Source organism: Nansenia antarctica (genome assembly GCF_963989245.1).
Source record: "Nansenia antarctica genome assembly, chromosome: 9".
NCBI classification, from domain to species: Eukaryota; Metazoa; Chordata; class Actinopteri; order Argentiniformes; family Microstomatidae; genus Nansenia; species Nansenia antarctica.
In genome coordinates, this window is record NC_137679.1 from 37892255 (window position 1) to 37912032 (window position 19778).

The 19778-nt window shown below is 42.9% G+C and overlaps 2 protein-coding genes across 3 annotated transcripts; both read left to right on the forward strand.

Annotated features, from left to right (window-relative positions):
• Positions 1-136: 136 nt before the first annotated feature.
• clpxa (caseinolytic mitochondrial matrix peptidase chaperone subunit Xa) lies at positions 137-12527 on the forward strand. 2 transcript variants are annotated; one of them, XR_013937669.1, is made up of 16 exons: positions 137-228; positions 424-642; positions 1525-1652; positions 2445-2565; positions 3450-3604; positions 3857-4019; positions 5328-5369; positions 6835-7008; positions 8335-8499; positions 8743-8831; positions 9334-9498; positions 9998-10297; positions 10434-10526; positions 10633-10739; positions 11464-11669; positions 11751-12527. XR_013937669.1 is itself a non-coding variant. In XM_080539238.1 (15 exons), exons 2-15 carry the CDS (start codon positions 591-593, stop codon positions 11552-11554), a joined length of 1845 nt encoding a protein of 614 aa, XP_080395364.1. In that variant the 5' UTR covers positions 137-228; positions 424-590; the 3' UTR covers positions 11555-12527. The 2 variants fall into 2 exon arrangements, 1 of the variants encoding a protein (XP_080395364.1); XM_080539238.1 differs by having other exon boundaries at positions 11464-12527.
• Positions 12528-13348: 821 nt separating this feature from the next.
• pdcd7 (programmed cell death 7) lies at positions 13349-17302 on the forward strand (the record flags this gene model as incomplete). Its single annotated transcript, XM_080539738.1, has 7 exons — positions 13349-13517; positions 13831-13972; positions 14107-14734; positions 15137-15275; positions 15860-16090; positions 16310-16397; positions 17029-17302. The coding sequence occupies 7 exons, from the start codon at positions 13349-13351 to the stop codon at positions 17153-17155; spliced, it is 1524 nt and encodes a 507-aa protein (XP_080395864.1). The 3' UTR covers positions 17156-17302.
• Positions 17303-19778: the final 2476 nt, after the last annotated feature.

The window sequence follows — 19778 nt, forward strand, 5'->3', positions numbered from 1 at the left end:
CGCTTTTTTTGCGCTTTTTAAAACTGTGGCTGCGGCTGGAAAGGGTCAATCCTATCTGGCAACCCTGGCACCCACTCCCCCCACACACACACTCACATCAGTCTAAAGAGGTGTGGATTAATATGTACCCTTTATACTCTTCATGTGAAAGCAACATTGAAAGCATGACAGTGTGATTCCAAGCATCGGATTGCTTGGTTTGTTTGACTCTTAGGGCCAGCATTAATCGTAAGTATAACTTGATTAAGTCTAACTTGGCACTGGTATTCAAGGAACGGGGGATGTCAGATGTTGTTCTAGCTGCATAGCTACTCTGATCTATCTAGCTAAAACAGACAGCTAGCTACAGTTCACCAGTTAGGAAACAAATAAATACTGGATCGCCGAATATTTAATGCTGCTTTTTTATCACCTTTCGTACAGGTTTGGTCCACCGAGCAGGACCTGGACACAGCAGGCTGAGAACTGCTCCGAACATTGTGTTCTCAAGCTTAGCTAGCTCGATTAGCCAGCTGAACATTCATCTCTGAGAACTGGACTCCCACATTCCCACTACTACTTTTGGCCCAGTTTTTTAATCGAGAAAAACAATGTCCTGCACATGCAGATCAGCAGCGAGATTGTTCGTCACTTTTAACAAAGGTGAGCAGCATGTCAATCAGCTTGCACTGTTATTATGGATTAATAACACATCATTAACACATCAATGTAGTCAATAATCAATCACATTTATTTTTTACACTTTTTCACTTTTATTATTATTATTATTATATTTATATATGTATATATTATATTAATTATATTTTATTATTATTTTATTTTTTTACTTTTTTACACCGACAGATCAGCTCATCGTGTACTTTGTTACAATGTATGAGAGAGATGTCATTACTGCTCACTGTAGTTGTGTTACTATGTTGACAGAGACATACAAAATATGGCCTACCTTGATTAGATACATGAACCTCTTAGCTACATTTATGCAGCTACTTTCATGTATGTTGATATTGCAGGTGAAACGACTACTACTACTACTACTACTACTACTAATAATAATAATAATAATAATAATAATAATACGTGTCTATTGTAGTGTCTTACTTTGCATGCAGTTGTAACTGGTTGTTCTGCAACTTGACACCCCTTGCGAGCTTAAACTAGGCCTAGCTAAGCTGATAGGATTGCTGACACATAGTTACAAAACACAACTGGACCACGAGCCTTCTTCACAGTAGGTTACTGTTGGCTGTATTGTTGTTGATAATATGTATATAGATATATGTCATGGCTGGTTAGCAACATACTAACCATGAACATGATGATCTATTAAACAAACAAACAAAAAAAGGTGTGGTGACTGACATTGATGACCAGCCAGTTTTGACTCTTAGTAGGACTACAGGGCAGCAACATCCTCTTCCAATTCTGTATGAACAATCTACTGTTGGTGTCTGTGTTAGGCGTGGTCTGTTGACAGTGCTGTTATTAGGTTACACGTTTGAGAACTTGTTGTATCCCCCTCAGGTATCTTTTCCTTAAGCAGAGCAGGAGCACATGGAGTGCAGCTGAGCAGGAGAGAGCCTGTGAGGTCGTTCTCAGAAACATCTGTGTATCTCTCATCAAAGGACGTAAAGGATGGCGATGGTGGAAAGGTACGCTTACTTTAGACGGAGTCCTCCTGACTCACCTTCATTTATCTGGTTTGTTTTGTTTTGTTGTTTTTTAACTGGTTATGTTTTTAGGTTGTTTTGTTTTGAACTTATTATGTTTTTACGGTTGTTTTTTCTCTCTTTAGCACTCTGAGATTCTTTTGAATGAAAAGTGCAATACAAATAAAATGCATTATTATTATTATTATTATTATTATTATTATCTTGTTAAAAGTTAGAATGTGTTAAAAAAAGAAAAGAACAAGAAAACGTTTGGTGAGGTGCAGGCTAGTGGGTGAAACTTAAAAGAAAGAAAGAGAGCACACTCTTGCTATTGCTAATTATGTAGGCTAATGGACCAGTGTTTCGGCAGCAAGCTCAACTGCCTTCCTCAGTGTTTCCAAAAGTTAGGATGTGCCCTCATGATGGGCTTCATGGAATATACTGTTGTCACTGTTTCATAAGTTGTCCTCTCTGTGCTCTATGACTCACAACAATATGCAATGCTTTCAGGCATGCAATATGACAACCCTAGGGTACATAAGGTTGCAGAGAAATAGGAAATGTTAGAATAGGTATAGCATAGCATAGAGTACAGCACAGTGTTTTATTTGTATAGTATAGTATAGTGGATAGTGTACATAGCCTTTATTTATGTAAACCAGCTCCTTTCCCTTCTTGTTTTTTTAGTTTTTTTTTTCTTTCCTAGCACCAGGGGAGCCCCCCCTCCCAAATTTCGTTGTTTGGTACCTGTACTATAGCAATGACAATAAAGACCATTCATTCATTCAACAGAAATCAGTCAATGAGACAGGTGGTGGGAAAAGAGGCAGTTCTGGAGGCCCGGGCAAAGGAGGCAGCCAGCTACGATGTCCTAAGTGTGGGGATGCCTGCACGCACGTAGAAACATTTGTGTGTAAGTACTTCACTTTGGTTTGAAAATAGTTGTTATGTTCTTAAAATGGAGGCATCGGAGCGGGAACAAACAATCAACAAGAATGTGAATGTCTGCCAACCAAGTGTAGGCTGTAAATATCACACTTGCCTGGAAGCCGCAGAGGCCACAATTGGAAGCAGCAAGCAGTGTGACGTTCAATCACTTTCTTTTCATTATTTTATCACACCATCATAGACTGTTTATGATCCATCTGAGTAACACACGCTGCAAGCTGAAGTGGGGGGGGGAGGGGTAAGAGTATAATCTGCCCAACTGTACTGTCACTGTAGCTTTCCACTGACCCGCTTTACCTAGAGGGGTCATATCCACCGGCTCTGCTCCATTTTCACACAACCATAGGACGTGGTGGGCGACTGCAGTCGGACATATTGTGTGGTGCTAAATATAAAGTCCTTATGTAACTCTCCTCCAGTGGAGACACGCAAGTTGCCTAAAGGAACAGATAGTCAATTAGGATTTGTTAGGCATCCCAGTTGGATAACTCTGTTTGCTCTTTGAGAACAGCTAGCCACGTTCAGTTGCAAGGTAGTTTTTCCTGTGTGTTTGTTGAGTAGAGCTTCATTAGGTATTTGACCAGAGGAGGAGTGACCATTCCATGCATTCCATTCCATGCATTGCAATGAGCCCGTCATCTGATTTCTACCTCCACCAGCCTCAACTGTGATTGGCTGATAGTTTGAGCTAACCCTAACCATAACCCTAACCCTAGGGTGAAGTAGACAGGATCAATACAGACAGCTGGTCACAGATCTGTTCCAAGTTACACAGACCTAGTTTGCCCTCTTTGATATTAACCTTAAGTTTGGCTTGACAGCTGTATTCCCTCTCTTTTTTTCCCATAGCGTCAACACGTTTTGTGAAATGTGAGAAATGCCATCACTTCTTTGTGGTGTTGTCAGAGACCGACACCAAGAAGACTCTCAATAAGGAGCAAGAGTTAGCCAATGAGGCCGCTAAACTGGCCTTCCAGCAGAAACCACCTCCTCCCCCCAAAAAGGTACGCTAGAATTTTAGAGAGTCCATCAACATTAACGAAACCGGCTGAGAAGTCCTATTTCAAGGTTTAAAATGTAAACCTAAAACACATTGCTCTTGTGTGTCCCAGCATTTTAGCCTCGATCAGTCATGCAGGTTCAGTTATAGCTAATCAGGCTTTCTACAGGCACAGCTCTGAAAGTCGACCAAGCACCGTTTATACTAGAGCAACAAAGGGGGCAGTCAATTTATGTGTGCTAAAATTATATTTCAGATCTACGCCTACCTCGATAAGTATGTTGTTGGCCAGTCCCATGCAAAGAAAGTGCTGGCTGTGGCGGTGTACAACCACTACAAGCGGATTTACAACAACCTCCCCGCCGCTGGTGCAAAGCAACCGGTGGAGACAGAGAAGCAGGCCTCCTTGACTCCCCGAGGTTGGTACAGTCCCTGGGACGTCTGTGTGTACAGAGCCAGGGGGTTGTTCCATCAACGTCACTAAAGGAAAATCCAGGCTTATCTTGATAAATCTCGCGAGATCATCCAAAATAAGCCTGGATTTTTCCTTTAGCGAGTTGATGGAATACCCCCCAGAATTGCATGTTGTTGTTATTGTGGTTGTTGTTGTTGTGTGCCATGTCTGATTTGCTGCTGTTTCGACTGCCCACACTCAATGTAAATAAGTGAAATTGTGCTCTTTACTGTGCGCTTTGAAATGTGGTACTGATACTGTGTATGCCATTCACTTGGAATAAGAAATGTCCACACACCTGCATTACAATATCAGAATCTGCAAGAAATGTCCACACACCTGCATTACAATATCAGATTGACTATTGCGTCATATCTAGCTACACAAAGTAGCACAATTGAATGGAATGCCATTCTCTTGCAGATTCTCTTGTGATGGTTTGGTATTTGTACAATGAGTTTCCAAGGCTAAAATGTTGCTTTGCAAGTGGCATCACCATGGAGTTGAGAGTAGAAATGTTCAGTCCTTGTGCTTTCTCCTAGTTCCTCCATGACTTGGTCTACAGCATGTCATGATTTGGTGTGTAGTCGGAAACATTATTTGGTGTATAGTTGGTCCGTGATTTGGTGTATCGTGCGTCCATGATTTGATGTATAGTCTGTCTATGATTTTGGTGTGTAGTGTGTCCATGATTTGGTTGGTCTATGATTTGGTCTATAGATGGTCCTTCATTTGGTGTATAGTGTGTCATATAGTCTATAGTTGGTTCATGATTTGGTGTATAGTGCGTCCATGATTTAATGTATAGTGTATCTATGATTTGCTGTATAGATGGTCTATGATTGGTGTATAGATGGTCCATGATTAGATCTATAGATGGTCCATGATTTGGTCTATACATGGTCCATGATTTGGTGTATAGATGGGCCATGATTTGGTCTATACGTGGTCCATGATTTGGTGTATAGATGGGCCATGATTTGGTCTATAGATGGTCCATGATTTGGTGTATAGATGGTTCTGGATATTCCGCCTTCCCTGTGCCTTGCTATAGAGGTAACAGTAGTGGTCTTAAATTACAAAATGGTATTATTTTTATATAAATATCTTTGTTTTACTTTCAAATACACAAAGTACAAATACAAAACCTGGGAATGGACGAGTGTGTTGTCTCCGACAGTGGAGGGTCTTGATCAGTGGAGGGTCTGGGTCGCAGCTAGGTTTCAGCTCCCACACCCAAACCCAAATTACAACTTTGATCCCTTCCCTGTAGAGGTAGAGCTGAGAAGACGAGAGGATGAAAACAGAATGACAAGTAAGTGGTAAACTGCTAGCATATCAACTACTGCACACTATACTGTGGCTATACGAGCTTGCAGCAGCTTTCTCTCCCAAAGCAGCCTATGTCCAACTGCTCAGCACTTTTCAATTTCAATCAACTAATAGTCCTGTTGTACAAATGCCAAAATCCTCTTCCTGCTTGGCATGCTGTCTTCCACCCTCCACTAATTCTCTGATAAATTAAGAAATGTATACCAAAATACTGTACAGGAGATTATGTGTTATGAGATTATTAATGGTGACATGGCCAGCCTGAGAGTTTCACAACCGAGAGAAATTATGTCAGAATAACTTTGGGCAAAGTGCAAGTAAGCCATGTACAGTACTGTATGTGCAGACTGACAGGGTTTAAGGTGTTACATTAACCTGGTGGTAATCACACCCATGCTGTCTGTGTAGACATACAACCAAACACTGAGGGTTTGCAGAAACATTTATTAATAGATGGCACACTTGGACTCCACACAAACATTTTGTTATGTACTGTAGGGTCAACGCAACAACTAGGTCAACACAAGTGTATTTTCCACAGCAGAGCGGTAATGTTCACCATGGGTCTTTTACTGTTTATAACGTAGCTGCAACGTTTGCATGAAAAGTGCTATACAAATAAAGATTATTATTATTAATATGATTATTATAAATCTATAGATAGAAGAGGTACTGTAAGGGATGTAATACAGTTGTGGTAAATAGGTGTGTATGTCAGAAAGACCTGAATCCATATGTCCATACTTCTCTCGGTGCTTGTGATGACATTTAGAAAACCTCCCCTGGAAGGTTTAAGTTAATTAACCTTACCAAATGGTGAATTTTACACTTTGTAAGTTGTCCAGTGTTTTTATCTGCTTTCTGATTCAAAGCATATTCTCTTTCTTATTTTTTTATAATTTTGCCATTTTGCAGACGCTTTTAATCCAAAGCGATTTACAATTACGAATTACAGGGACATTCCCCCTGGAGTAACTGAGGGCTAAGTGCCTTACTCAAGGGCCCTCTAGTAGTGGTATGGTTTCAGGCGGGATTTGAACTCACAACCTTCCGATCACAAGTCCAACTCACTATCCACTAGACCACCACTACCCTACATGATCCTTTTCCTACCTGTCAGTCTGTATGCATTCATGTATAACCCAGCATGTTGTGTAATCCCAATGTATATTTGTTATCATTGGTCTGTAAACTCACGGTTCTTCCCCTGTTTCTTTTAACCCAATAATTTCAAAATGGGTCTTTCCGGAGTTAAACCTCAAAAACCTCGTCCCTGATGGCCTAGTGGGGTCCTCAAGAATTTAATTACTCCAATTAAAACTTTTGGAACTCCTCCCTACCCACTACGGAGAGAATGGCAGCTGGGGTTTTTTTGTGTGTGATTTTTAGAAGGTTAGTGTTGGCCAAATCTAAAGCTACCTCACGTCACCCGTTCTCTTGTCTCGCAGAGCTGTTGCAGATCGCCGGGATCAGTCCCCATGGCAACGCGCTGGGTGCCTCGGTGCAGCAGGCGAGCCAGCAGCCCGCACAGGAGAAGAGGGGGGGCGAGGTCCTCGACTCCCACCACACCAACATCAAACTAGAGAAAAGCAACATCGTGCTGCTGGGGCCCACTGGGTCAGGTGGGTGAACAATGTTTTTCAGGTTTTTAGAAAAATGGGAATTATGAGAGAGTTGGGTTACACTTTACTTAAACCTAAGGCTGCCACGATTAGTCGACTAGTCACGACGACGTCGACTACCAAAATCGTCGCCGACATATTTGGTAATCGCCGTAGTCGCATGTTTTTTTGGAGCTGAAATAAGCGTTTTTTTTTGTTTTTGTTTTTGGGCCTAGCACCAGGGGAGCCCCCCCTCCCAAATTTCGTTGTTTGGTACCTGTACTATATCAATGACAATAAAGACCATTCATTTCATTCGATAAGCATTCGTTTTTCTTCCCTGAAGCTGCCACTGGCTAGCGTCTCCCAGTGTCTTTGATGTACATGCGCAGTGTCGGTCATCCGGGACACACGTGACATCCCGGAAAAACAAACAGAGAAATGTCTTCCTGTCCTCGTACCTCTAAAGTGTGGGAGCATTTCAACCACAACGTTGAAAAAAAGAATGTAAAATGTAAAATTTGCAAAGCTGAACTCGCTCATGGCAGCACGTCTATGATGCGCGAGCATCTAAAAAGGAAGGACGTTGTGGCAGATGACGAGGAAGACGATGGCTCGTCTCGGTAAGCTAGTTAGCTTGTTATTGGCTAACGATATCGTTACGTTAAAAGCCTTCTTACATTATTTTACGTTGTCATCAAAGCGATACTTATCAAATAGCTAAAAATGTTGTCTTAACGTTACAGTGCTAAGAAGGCGCGTTCTACTATGAGATGAGTGAAGCAAAGCAAAACTTTTGTACTCTGTACAAGTATTTATTTTTGTTTTTGTATTCTTTTGGTTGCCTAGTGCCTAGCCTACCTCATTTTACTCAGCAGTTTGCACCCTCTACTACTCTTTACATTACATTACATGCAAGTGATGCCAGAAATAAATCTGCAAAGTTCATTAAAATATCTATTTTTGAGTGAACAATCATTTTAATTGTCTTTATTTTTAGTTAGCACATGCCTACAACAACAACTAACAACTTCAAGCTAAATTTAGAAGCTGATTTAGAAGATGATAGCTAAATAAGAGCGATTGAGTAATTGTGCGATAAGCTGTAATTTATGATCCGATTAGTCGACTAATCGTTAAAATAATCGGTGACTAGTCGACTATGAAAATAATCGTTTGTGGCAGCCCTACTTAAACCCACTACATTATTATCATTAGAGTACATAGCCTTTATGGTGACTGGTTACAGTGTAAAGTGTTACCAATGTCTAGGACAGAAATTAAATTCTAATAATGGATAATCTCCCTCTGCCCAGTGGCTGATATTGACATCCATCCATGTTGCAGGTAAAACCCTTCTGGCCCAAACTCTGGCTAAGTGCTTAGACGTGCCCTTCGCCATCTGCGATTGTACCACGCTAACTCAGGCTGGATACGTGGGAGAGGACATCGAGTCTGTGGTCGCAAAGCTCCTCCAAGACGCCAACTACTCGGTTGAGAAAGCACAGCAAGGTACGGTTTTGCGTTGTTGCTTGTTTACTGCGTGTGTCTGAAACACAATTATCTTATCAAGTACTTGAATTGGAGCAGATCAACATAGCAGCACGTCATCAACCTCAGTTAATGTCATTATCTTAAAATTTGGCATGACTACTTTGCACCGTGTTTTTCTGTCTGTAAGGTATGTGCAACTTGTCAAGGTTGAGCCAGGAGGTATAGAGTAGTCTTCAGCCTCTCTCTCGTTCTGTGTTGCAGGAATTGTTTTCCTGGATGAAGTTGACAAGATTGGCAGTGTTCCTGGAATCCACCAGCTCAGAGATGTCGGGGGTGAAGGAGTTCAACAGGTTTGATAGGCCACTGCTTGTTATTCGGAAGTTATATAACAGACTTGCGTTTCAGAAGTGATTTTTCATTCACATCTCTTCTTGTGTTGTCATTATGCAACACCCTTGTCATATCATATCTGTTTTCTACACCAATGTCCTTGAGAGTAAATTCTGTGGAAAAGTGTCACATTTTCATTAATTGACATTGATCTATCTAGAGTCCTCCTTCCCCCAGTAGCTTTGTATCAAACCTTATCAGTCACTTGACCCATCTCAACCCCTCCTTACCCAGAAACGCAAGCTAAACTCAGTACAAGGGTCAATGGAGGGTTTGACTGTGGTTTCAGAGTTTATCAACATTGCATTCCTGGATGAAAAACATTACCCTGTAAAAACATTACCCTGTAAAAATATTACCCTGTAAAAATACATCAAATCTCACACCTCCCAGTGTTGATTCTGTAGTCGTCCTTGTGTGCCTAGTGTTAATATGAAATGTCACCCTCGGTCACCCCGTTAGGGTCTCCTCAAACTCCTGGAGGGCACTATTGTCAACGTCCCTGAGAAGAACTCCAGAAAGCTACGAGGAGAGACGGTGCAAGTCGACACAACCAACATCCTGTTTGTCGCTTCTGGTGCCTTCAACGGACTGGACAGGATCATCAGCAGGAGGAAGAATGAAAAGGTCAGTACAGTATTTGGTTTTGTGTCCATATGTACTGTATGTACTGTAAGTGTCTCTAAAATAGATACTGTGTTGAATATACAGCACCCATGAATGTGGAGAGGTAGATTTGTCCGTGATGTTACCAGTACTCAAGTTGTAAAAGAAAATCAGGGGGGATGGTGGATTTTAGCATATGGGGACAATTTTAGCATCCCCAAAGCGTCAGTGACTTCAGTGACTTCAGTGTCAGTGACTTCAGTGTCAGTAACTTGATAAAAATGTCATTGCATGTGTGCGTGCCCCCTCGCCCACAGTATTTTTCTCAATATGCGCAAAAGTAAATGTTGAAATAGCAGTAATACCACGTTCATTGATAAAAATGACATAAGGGATGGAAAGGGGGGATGGCAGTTTTAGAAGGGGGATGATTTTGACCGTTTTTATTTCAGGGGGGGATGCCATCCTCCCTCATCCCCCCTCAACTCGAGTGCTGGATGTTCCCCTCTTCTCCCTGCAGTACCTGGGCTTCGGCACGCCGTCTAACATGGGCCAGGGGAGGCGGGCGGCGGCAGCTGCAGACCAGGCCAACAGCAGCGGCGACACGGACGCCGTGCTGGAGATCGAGGAGAAGGACCGCTTGTTGAAGCACGTGGAGGCCAGAGACCTCATCGATTTCGGGATGATCCCAGAGTTCGTGGGCCGTCTGCCCGTGGTGGTCCCCCTGCACAGTCTGGACGAGGAGACGCTAGTGCAGATCCTGACCGAACCCCGCAACGCAGTATTACCCCAGTACCAGGCGCTCTTCAGCATGGACAAGGTGGGGGCAGGAGAGGCAGGCGTGTGTGTGTGTGTGTGTGTGTGTGTGTGTGTGTGTGTGTGTGTGTGTGTTGAACAATTTGCGTAAGCTTTCAAAACAAATTCTGATGATTAACACCCTCTCATTTCCATGTCAGTGTGAACTGAACGTAACTCCAGGTGCCTTGCAAGCCATCGCCAGGATGGCTTTGGAGAGAAAGACCGGTGCCCGTGGGCTACGGTCCATCATGGTAAGACAGATGGATGATGCAAATGTGTTCTCTTTTTTATTTAATTTTTTTGTAACCTCTGAAGTGATTAGTAATCCTCTTGGGTGGGGGCGGGTTTGTGTAACAGGAGAAATTGCTGCTTGAACCCATGTTTGAAGTGCCACACTCTGACATCATGGCCGTTGAGCTGAACCGAGATGTAGTCCAAGGGAAATCAGCGCCTATATATGTAAAGTGAGTATACATTACAAGATAAAGAAATCAAAAATGTGTTGTGTTTTGACCAGGTTTTGATCCAGGTCTGCTACAGACATTCATACCAGGACTTGATTTGATTTGAATCGGATTGATGGCAGCTGCTGGATTGAAAATCAGGTGTAGTGCTGAGGCACAAATGTGTACATTTCAAGCCTGCAAACTGCGACACTTTAAATGAATGTGCAATAACACTATGTGCAATATGACAACCCTAGGGTACATAAGGTTGCAGAGAATAGGAAATGTTAGAATAGGTATAGCATAGCATAGAGTACAGCACAGTGTTTTATGTGTACAGTATAGTATAGTGGATAGTGTACATAGCCTTTACTTATGTAAACCATCTCCTTTCCCTTCTTCTTTTTTTTTCTTTTTTTTTCTTTCCTAGTACCAGGGGAGCCCCCGCTCCCAAATTTCGTTGTTTGGTACCTGTACTATATCAATGACAATAAAGACCATTCATTCATTCATTCGAATATAAATGTGTAGCTGGGGAGACTGTTGGAGGTAGAAATCACAGGACAGGCTTATTGTAATGCATGGAACGGCGTGAAGAATAGTATACGTGTTTGATACCGTTCCTCATTCCATTCCAGGCAATACAATGAGCCCGTCCTCCTCCCCTGATGTCATTTCCCCTGGTGTCTTCGTTGTAAGGCTGTGTGAATTATCTTAACGGGACTTTCTGTTCACTCTCCAGAGCACCTGTTAAAGAATCTGTTGAGGAGGAGGATGACGCCGGCATTGAGGATGAGAGCTGGCCCAGACAGGCAGACGCAGCTAAGAACTAATGCTGTGACATCACTCATTGGCTCCCCATTGGAAAAGTAGAATGTTTTCATTGAATAAGCTACCAGTTATCAAAATCCAGAATATTTCTATACAGTAAAAAAAAAAAATGAAAAAGTTGTAGAATGTTTTCATTGAATAAGCTACCAGTTATCAAAATCCAGAATATTTCTATACAGTAAAAAAATAATGAAAAAGTTGTTCAAAATGTAATAATGTAATCGAAATTATATGAATGTTGGAAATGATGTATGATATTGTATACATTGAAAAAATATCCCCCATATCCCGTACATTGGATCAAACGTTAGATTTGAGTTAACATTAACTTGTGAACATTAACCGTGTGAAAGAGCAAGAGGGAAAAACTGTTAATAAAATGTGTCGATGTAAAGATACATTAACTTTTACTCATTGAGTAGCTAGTGTCCCCGATTCTGAAAACTATTGGTTTGGGAACCAAATGGCAATGGATTGATAAATGCAAAATAATCTTGTATTTCAATTTGCCAAACTTTGTGGATTTTCTATTTTTTATCAGTGGGGGCTACCGACAGGATACTTTTTAAAAGAACTGTTACATTCAATGTTAAATCTGAGGAACTTAGTCTCTGATACAATGAAGGGAACTGTTTTTCACAACAACAACTCGTTGTTGCAGCATTCTTTACAGAACAAATACAGTATTTATAGTCAAGTTTTTAACTTTACAAAAAAAATCTTGGTGGTGGCTTTCAAAGGTCAACACTGACACTACAATTAATGTATGCATGGCATGCACAAGATGAAACCTGTAAGATATCTGGGCTGGATATGGAGGGCTTGAAACCAGCTTTTTAACATAATGTAAGATTTTCATTGTGCTTCTATTCAATGTTTCTTTTTGGAACAAAAGAAAAACGACCTTCACTCAAAAGCCATGATATCCCTAGTATTTTGAAATGGAAACATACTAGCTTGGGTCTTTAGAAATGTGTCTGGTTTTCTCAATTGTTTATTCAATGCAGTGTCTGTAAAAGAACCTGTGGTTTTTTACATTTAGTTCTGAAATACTGAAACAGTTTCTCCATTGCAAAGGCAGTAAGGACAAGAGATGACTGTGTGGTTTTAGCCAAAACAGCCTGTGGCATATCTGATGCTGCGGCTTGTCTGGCCCACTGTTGTAGACCGGCAGGATGATGGAAATAAAACGTTGCCCTGGAATAATTGTGAACCTCAAAAGGATGTAAATGCAAGACATTAATAAATATATTATTAATCATTTAAAAGTGGTAACTTTGTGTGTGTGTCTGTGAGCTACAACTGTGTTCTCTTGGTGCTGGGGGGAGGAGGCCTCTAACCCTAACCCACTTCTGAAGTGGGTAGGGAAATCCACCGCTTTATTGGGACTGTCCCTATGGTGTGGTCTGCTTTTGCGTGCAGCTTATATCTGGGGGTGCGTCTCAATAGTCTACGCTCGCTGCCTCTCCTCGTCTCCTTTCTTTTCATTCATCTGTACTAAGTTATGTTCCAGAGACTTTAGATTGTTGGTAGCAATCCGATATAAATATGTTTTCGTCGAATCAGTGGTAATAATGCTAAAGTAAATGAAGAGATGCCAGAGAAAAAAACAAAATAGTTGAGATTGAGATGACCCCCGCGCTGTACCGGATATACGTAGAACAGTACCCGGGTTAGTGACGTCATGATGTAAACATGGAAGACGCGCAGGTTAGCTGAGGCATGCGAGGCAACCCGGTATAAAACCATACTTTTGAGGGGGGAAACTAGTAGGTATCAAATCTTTTGAAAAGAAAATGGATCAAACAGATGTCAAACAGTCTTCGTCGGGAGGAGGACAGCAGCAGGCCTTGTCCAACACTGGAGACCCGAGCGCGTTTTATCCGAGAGGGGGACAGGGACACTACCCCGTCCCGCCGCCGATCATGCACCCTGGATGTGACACCTCGCGGAACACGTTTCACGGTAACAACATGACAGCAGCTCCTCCTTCCACATGTTGGCCCCCTGCTGCTCAAAACCCTCCACAACAATATCTCCATCCATCACAACATCAAACACCTACAGGCGGTCAGAGATCACACCCTCACAGCCAAGAATGGACGCCCCCACCACCACCAGTAGTTTCGGGATATGGCAATCAACAACAGCATGTGTTCAGACCACCATTTACACCCCCACCACCATCGCCCAGATTTGACGGCTATGGACCGACACCTCCAATGTCCCATCATGGATATGCCTTCAACCCGTCAGTGCCTCCCCCCTCCCTCTCTAGTAACCCTGGAGCCGGACAGTTTCCTCCCATGTTCACCACCGACCCTCAGAGGACCCTTCATGGACATGGCCCCCCACAACAGTCCGTCTCCGGCGCCCCCCCAGGGAACTCCTCCTGGGCTCGGCATAGTAACAGTTACGGCGTTGGTGACATGGGAGATTCAACCAATAAAACAACATTTGATCAACAACATCCAGCATGTCCCGGGACTGTCCCACCACAACAGAGTCAATATGGGTTTCAACCTAACAGTAGTCCTGACCCCCCAGGTTTTAGATCCAAGCATGGAGACAGTAGTGGTTACTCTGAGGGTCGCAGCAGACCCCTGCTCAGCTCCCCGGCCATGCCCCCCTATGGTAGAGAGTACCAGTCCAACCAGGGCGCTGGGAAGCCATCAGACACCCAGCCTTCGGATGAGGGATCTGTCCAGAGGACGCAGGATGAACAGTGGCTTAAGCGTTTCTTGAAGAACAGAGAAAAGACGACACCCGTGACACACAAAAAAGACCCAAAGAAAGAGCCAATGCACGCAAAGCTCTCTGTCAGTCACGTACGAGACGAGCTCCACGGCGCCGTTCAACTCGTCTCCAAGCTCTCCGCCGCGTGTGAGACACTGAAGCTCAACTTGGAGAACGATGCTGGGGTCTGGGCGGACTCTTACGCCCAGGCGCTGAGTTTGAAAGACGATCTGCGACAGAAACTGAAGGTCTTCACTGGTGCCAAACGCGTGGATGAGATGAAAAAGAGAACGGCCAGTGTCAGTAAGAGGAGAGCCAGGCTACGGCGTCGAAAAGTGGCGCAGATCGAAGAGAAACAGGCGGAGGATGAACGGTTGGCCGAGCGGGAAGCGGCGATAGACAAGTGGAGGATGAAGAGGGTGCACGAAGTGGAAGAGAAGAAGAGGGTGAGTGAGAGAAAAGAGGGAGTGTGTGTGGGACACTTTTCTTTCATGTAAATGGGCATTGAGCTTTTTCAGCAGCAGGGGGCGACGTGCGCTCATGCACCGGGCCAGGCATGTCAACACATTGGTGTGACATGATGCTGCTACATTGGATACAGTGTTCATAAATAGTAACATCATGCATTCATCGAAACAATGTTGTTGCATTTTTTTAGCCGAAAATGATTGTGTCTGAACTTATATGGAGCATCCTATGATTTTGATTTGATTTGATTAGATTTTTATTAGGAATTTACAATAGAATCATTTACGCATCATGCCACTAAGTAATGTCCAGAGGATAGCACTTGAAAGCATTATTTAAAACACTTAACCATTGTTATCTGTGCTGTTTGCCTCTATCAGGAACAGGAGCTGAAGTTCGCTGCAGACACAGTGCTCTCTGAGGTGAGGAAGAAGCAGGGCGATGTCAAGAGAATGCTGGACATCCTCAGGTCACTGGAGAAACTACGCAAACTCAGGAAGGAGGCAGCGTCCAGGAAAGGTGGGAAAACGTCACAGTCCTCGGAGTCATGGCGTTCTGTGTGTACTTTCTGTTTACCTAGTAACCTTTATTATTGACCAGGTACGTTAACTGTAAGTAAGTAAGTAAGTAAGTAAAATGTATTTGTATAGCATCTTTCCCAGACCAAGGGTCACAACGTGCTTTACATATAGAGAACATACTAAAGAAGAAACATAATAAAACATAATAAAAGAGCGAAAGTCATAGCAGGTTAAAATAGGCAAACAAGTGAAAATAAGAACACGTAACAGACAACAGGTGTACAACAATATCAACAGGACGCAGAAAGACAGGCTTTTGGGGCTATCCAAAAGCCTGTCTATACAAGACAGTCTTTAGTTGTTTTTTAAAAGCCTCGACTGAGACCGCTGATCTAAGATCCAAGGGAAGAGCATTCGAAAGCCTGGGAGCCACGGTTTGGAATGCTCTATCACCCATGGTCTTCAGTCTGGCACGGGGGACAACCAACAAACCCTGTAATAAGTTTGAACATTGCTGTGTCATCAGGATCTCTGTTGAAAGTGAAATGTAAAATGGCTGCCGTTTGTTGATGCTCTTTGCAGGGATCGCCCCGGAGCAGAGGGACGACCAGACGTTTGACGAGCTGGTGGAGCGTCTCCGGGTTCTGATCAGGAAGAGGACGGCGGTGTACGGGGCGGAGGAGAACGCCCTCCGAGTCATGCTGGAGGGAGAGCAAGAGGAGGAACGCAAGAGAGACCTGGAGAAGAAACAGAAGAAAGAGAGGGAGAGGCAACTGCAGAAGAGACGGGAGACGGAGACGATGCTCTTTGGAGGTAGCGAAACCGTGGGGTTAACAACAGTGTTTGTGTGAGACATTTCAAAAGGGGGGGAAAATGTGAGTCATTTCAAAAGGCTTCATGAGTCACTGCACAATCACTGGCAGATAAGTGAAGTTAGAGACATATCTCCTGTCATCCGATCAGCCTCACACGTTGTATTGACATGATTTGGAATGTTGATGCCTCATGTGACCTATTCCCTCCTTTCCCCAGCTGAGCTGCCCCCTCACCACCCTCTACAGGCCTTTAGAGGATACTACACGCAGGCTGAACACTCACTGCCAGCTTTGATACAGATAAGGTGAATTTCTGCAGTGCTGCTTACATTACTTAATTTGATTCATTCATTTTAACAGTATGTAACACTAGTCTGGTGCTTACTAGGGATGCTCCGATTTATCGGCCACCGATTTAAATCGGCCGATTTCACTCCAAATGACTCGATCGGTGATCGGCAAAAATGGCCGATCGCAAAAACCGATTTTTTTTTCTTTTTTTTTTTTTCCCTGGGGAAGACAGATAACTGAACAGAAAACATAGGAGGACGTAACAGTATGTAAACCATGAAGGCCACGTTTATGATGTCTTTTATACAGCCATATCGACTGACTTGGGCTTCAGGCCCTAACTGGGTGATAGGCCAGACCTTTACTATGCCATAAAAATGGGTCTGCGTTTGCTTGGTGCCTAATGGATCAAAACTTTTGTCTAAAAAGCAAAAAATATGTAGGCTATCCAGTCAGTAGGCCTACAGTTATGTATTTTTTTAAAAATCGGTATCGGTATCGGTTGATCTTGAGGAAAAAAATCGGTGATCGGTATCGGCCCCAAAAATCCAGATCGGAGCTTTCCTAGTGCTTACATTACTTAATTGGATTTGTTCATTCTAACAGTGTGTAACACTAGTCTGGTTTGCTGTTGTGTCCCATCAGGAGAGACTGGGATCTGTGCTTGGTTCCGGAGGACCACCCCAATGGTACTTCTGTCCCCCAGGCTTGGGTCTTACCAGAACCCCCTTCAGACGAGGTGTGGGCCACAGCCCTGGATCGAGAGGACTGACCCTCTACAGCCATTATGCACACTGTCCACACACACACACACACACACACACAGCTGTGCTATTTGATATTTCCTGGTTATCGTTTTTTTCTTTACATTTCTGGTATGTGTGAGTCTGGTACTGTATGAGTACATTTTTATATTGAATATTTGTAATGCTGCAATACAAAATGTCTTCAATGAGGGTAAATAAAGTACTCTAAGGTAAACACTAATGACTAAAGATTCAGTGACGTCACAGATAAACAGCAAACACAGTCCAGCGAGACAGTCACACTTGATGACATCACACGTCTGGCTGACCTGCCTGTTGACCCCTGCAGACACCGTACTCAGAAACACTAATGCCCCTTGTCAATGGAAAGCGAAGGACGAATTAATAATAATAATAATACATTAGACTTATAAAGCGCTTTTCTAGACACTCAAAGTCGCTTTACAAACTGAAAAGATCTTGAGTAGTAATAATAAAAAGAAACAAAAAAGAAATAAAATAAAGTATAGGGGCCTAATTAAGGTAGTGCTGGGGACACATGGGAAGGGGAGGGGGAGAGGGTTAACTGGTGAAGGCAAGCTTGAAGAGGTGGGTTTTGAGGGCCTGTTTAAATGTTGGGAGGGTGTTGGCCTGTCTGATGTGGTTGGGGAGGGCGTTCCAGAGGGACGGGGCTGCGGCCGAAAAGGCCCTATCACCCCAGGTCCGGAGCTTTTCCGAATTACACTAAGATTTACATTTACACTTGTTTGTGTGTACATTTTCCATTATCAAATCAATCGGATACTCAGTTTTTAATGTGCTACATTTGACTCTTTCTCCGGAAATGTTGTATTGTCAGATATGGTTCTGTCAGACACAAACATCAGGGAAAACCTGAATGCTGTTCTCAAACACATAGGTTCTTAGATGTCCTTGAAAAACATCTTTATACGCTGCTAGTTGATATTTATAGTATAATTTTGGACCAGACTTAAAAATGACATGACAATGAGTTCAGTGTTCTTCAGTGGCCTTCCCAGTCACTGGATCTGAATCCAATAGAACACCTTTGGGATGTGGTAGAACGGGAGATTCACAGCTTAAAAGTGCACCCTAAAAAATCTCATGTCATCATGGACCAGAATCTCAAAGGAATGTTTCCAACATCTTGTGGAATCAATGCCACGAAGAACAGCCTTAGGCTGTTTTGAGAGCAGGGCCCTGCCCGGTTTTAGTATAGCGTAAGTGTTCTGTCAGTATATTTTAAATCGGTTTTCCGTGAGACCTCCCTAATCATGTGTGTAATCTCCCACCAGCCAACTCTCTCTCTAGCAACTCCAGACTGGAGACAAGGTTAACGTGCCTAGTAGGCGGCAGGTAAATAAGCAGCGGATGTCGGTGGCTTAGTGGACTAGGACATCTAAGCCTCAGTTACATCGATGTCCTCAGTTACGTCCACTGTTCTTAACCATAGGCTGGGAAGCATCACTAAGCCTCACACACCTTCCCACAACACACACACACACACACACCTGAGAAGAGGAGGGAACTGCTCTGAGGAAGTACAGGTAGGTTAACGAGCTGGCTTTTTGTTGAATTTGAGAGGCAAAAAGATGTTTATGATGATCAATGTTGAAGTTGATGTAGAGTATTGATTGATAGGCAAGGCAAGTTTATTTCTATAGCACATTTCATACAACAGGGGCAATTCAAAGTGCTTTACATATAGAATAAAAAAATACAGAAAAATGAGGATAGTAAGAAAATAAAAAAGACAAGAATAGATACATATATATATATAGAAAATAAATAGATAAACATTTAATAAGATAATAAGACAATGAATGAAAAGATATAGATAAAACGGTATTACTGCAACTGTATTCAAACGCTGTCCTTCCCGAAATGGCGTGTGAGATTGCAGGTACTGCGTCTGTCTTTAGCCACTATCTTGCGCAATACGGCGTGTGAGAATGCAGTGTAAAATGACAAGTTTGATACTCCACCTGTATTCAACCCCATCCTCTGATGATGGTGCCTCTTGTTATGATGCTATGTCTGTAATGAGTAGAGTTACAAGGAAGTAGCGGTGGCAGAAATGGGAGGGTGGGGTCATTGTAAATGCATTGAATGGAATGAGGAATGATATCAAACACACCTCCATGCGTGTTTGATACCATTCCTCATTCCATTCCATGCATGGAACCTCCACCATCCACCTCCCTGTTAGGGAGATCTTACTTTCCAATAACAATGGCACGAACGACACACCAATTCATCTGAAAAGTCAAGTGATACGTTTAAGTATTGTGAAGTGTTGTTTGTGCCTGCTTGCTAATTACTTGAGTTACTAGTCTTTTATTTTTAGTTAATGAATTAATAATATTAATGTCAATCTCAAAATGAGCATGAGAGCAACACCTACAGTGCAACCTGCGTCAAAAAAGCCTTGAAATCTCGGCAATGCACTTGAACAAAACAAATGAACACAACACATAGGCCTCCATCCCACTGTAGTGAATGTGACTTCTTGAACTCTCCATTGTTCCCCTCAGTGTCAAAACAACCTAACGAGCTTATCAAGCATCTGTTCTGTCAGGGCTCAAGCCGGGTCACAAGTCCTGAACCATCAGGCTTTTGGGGGACAAC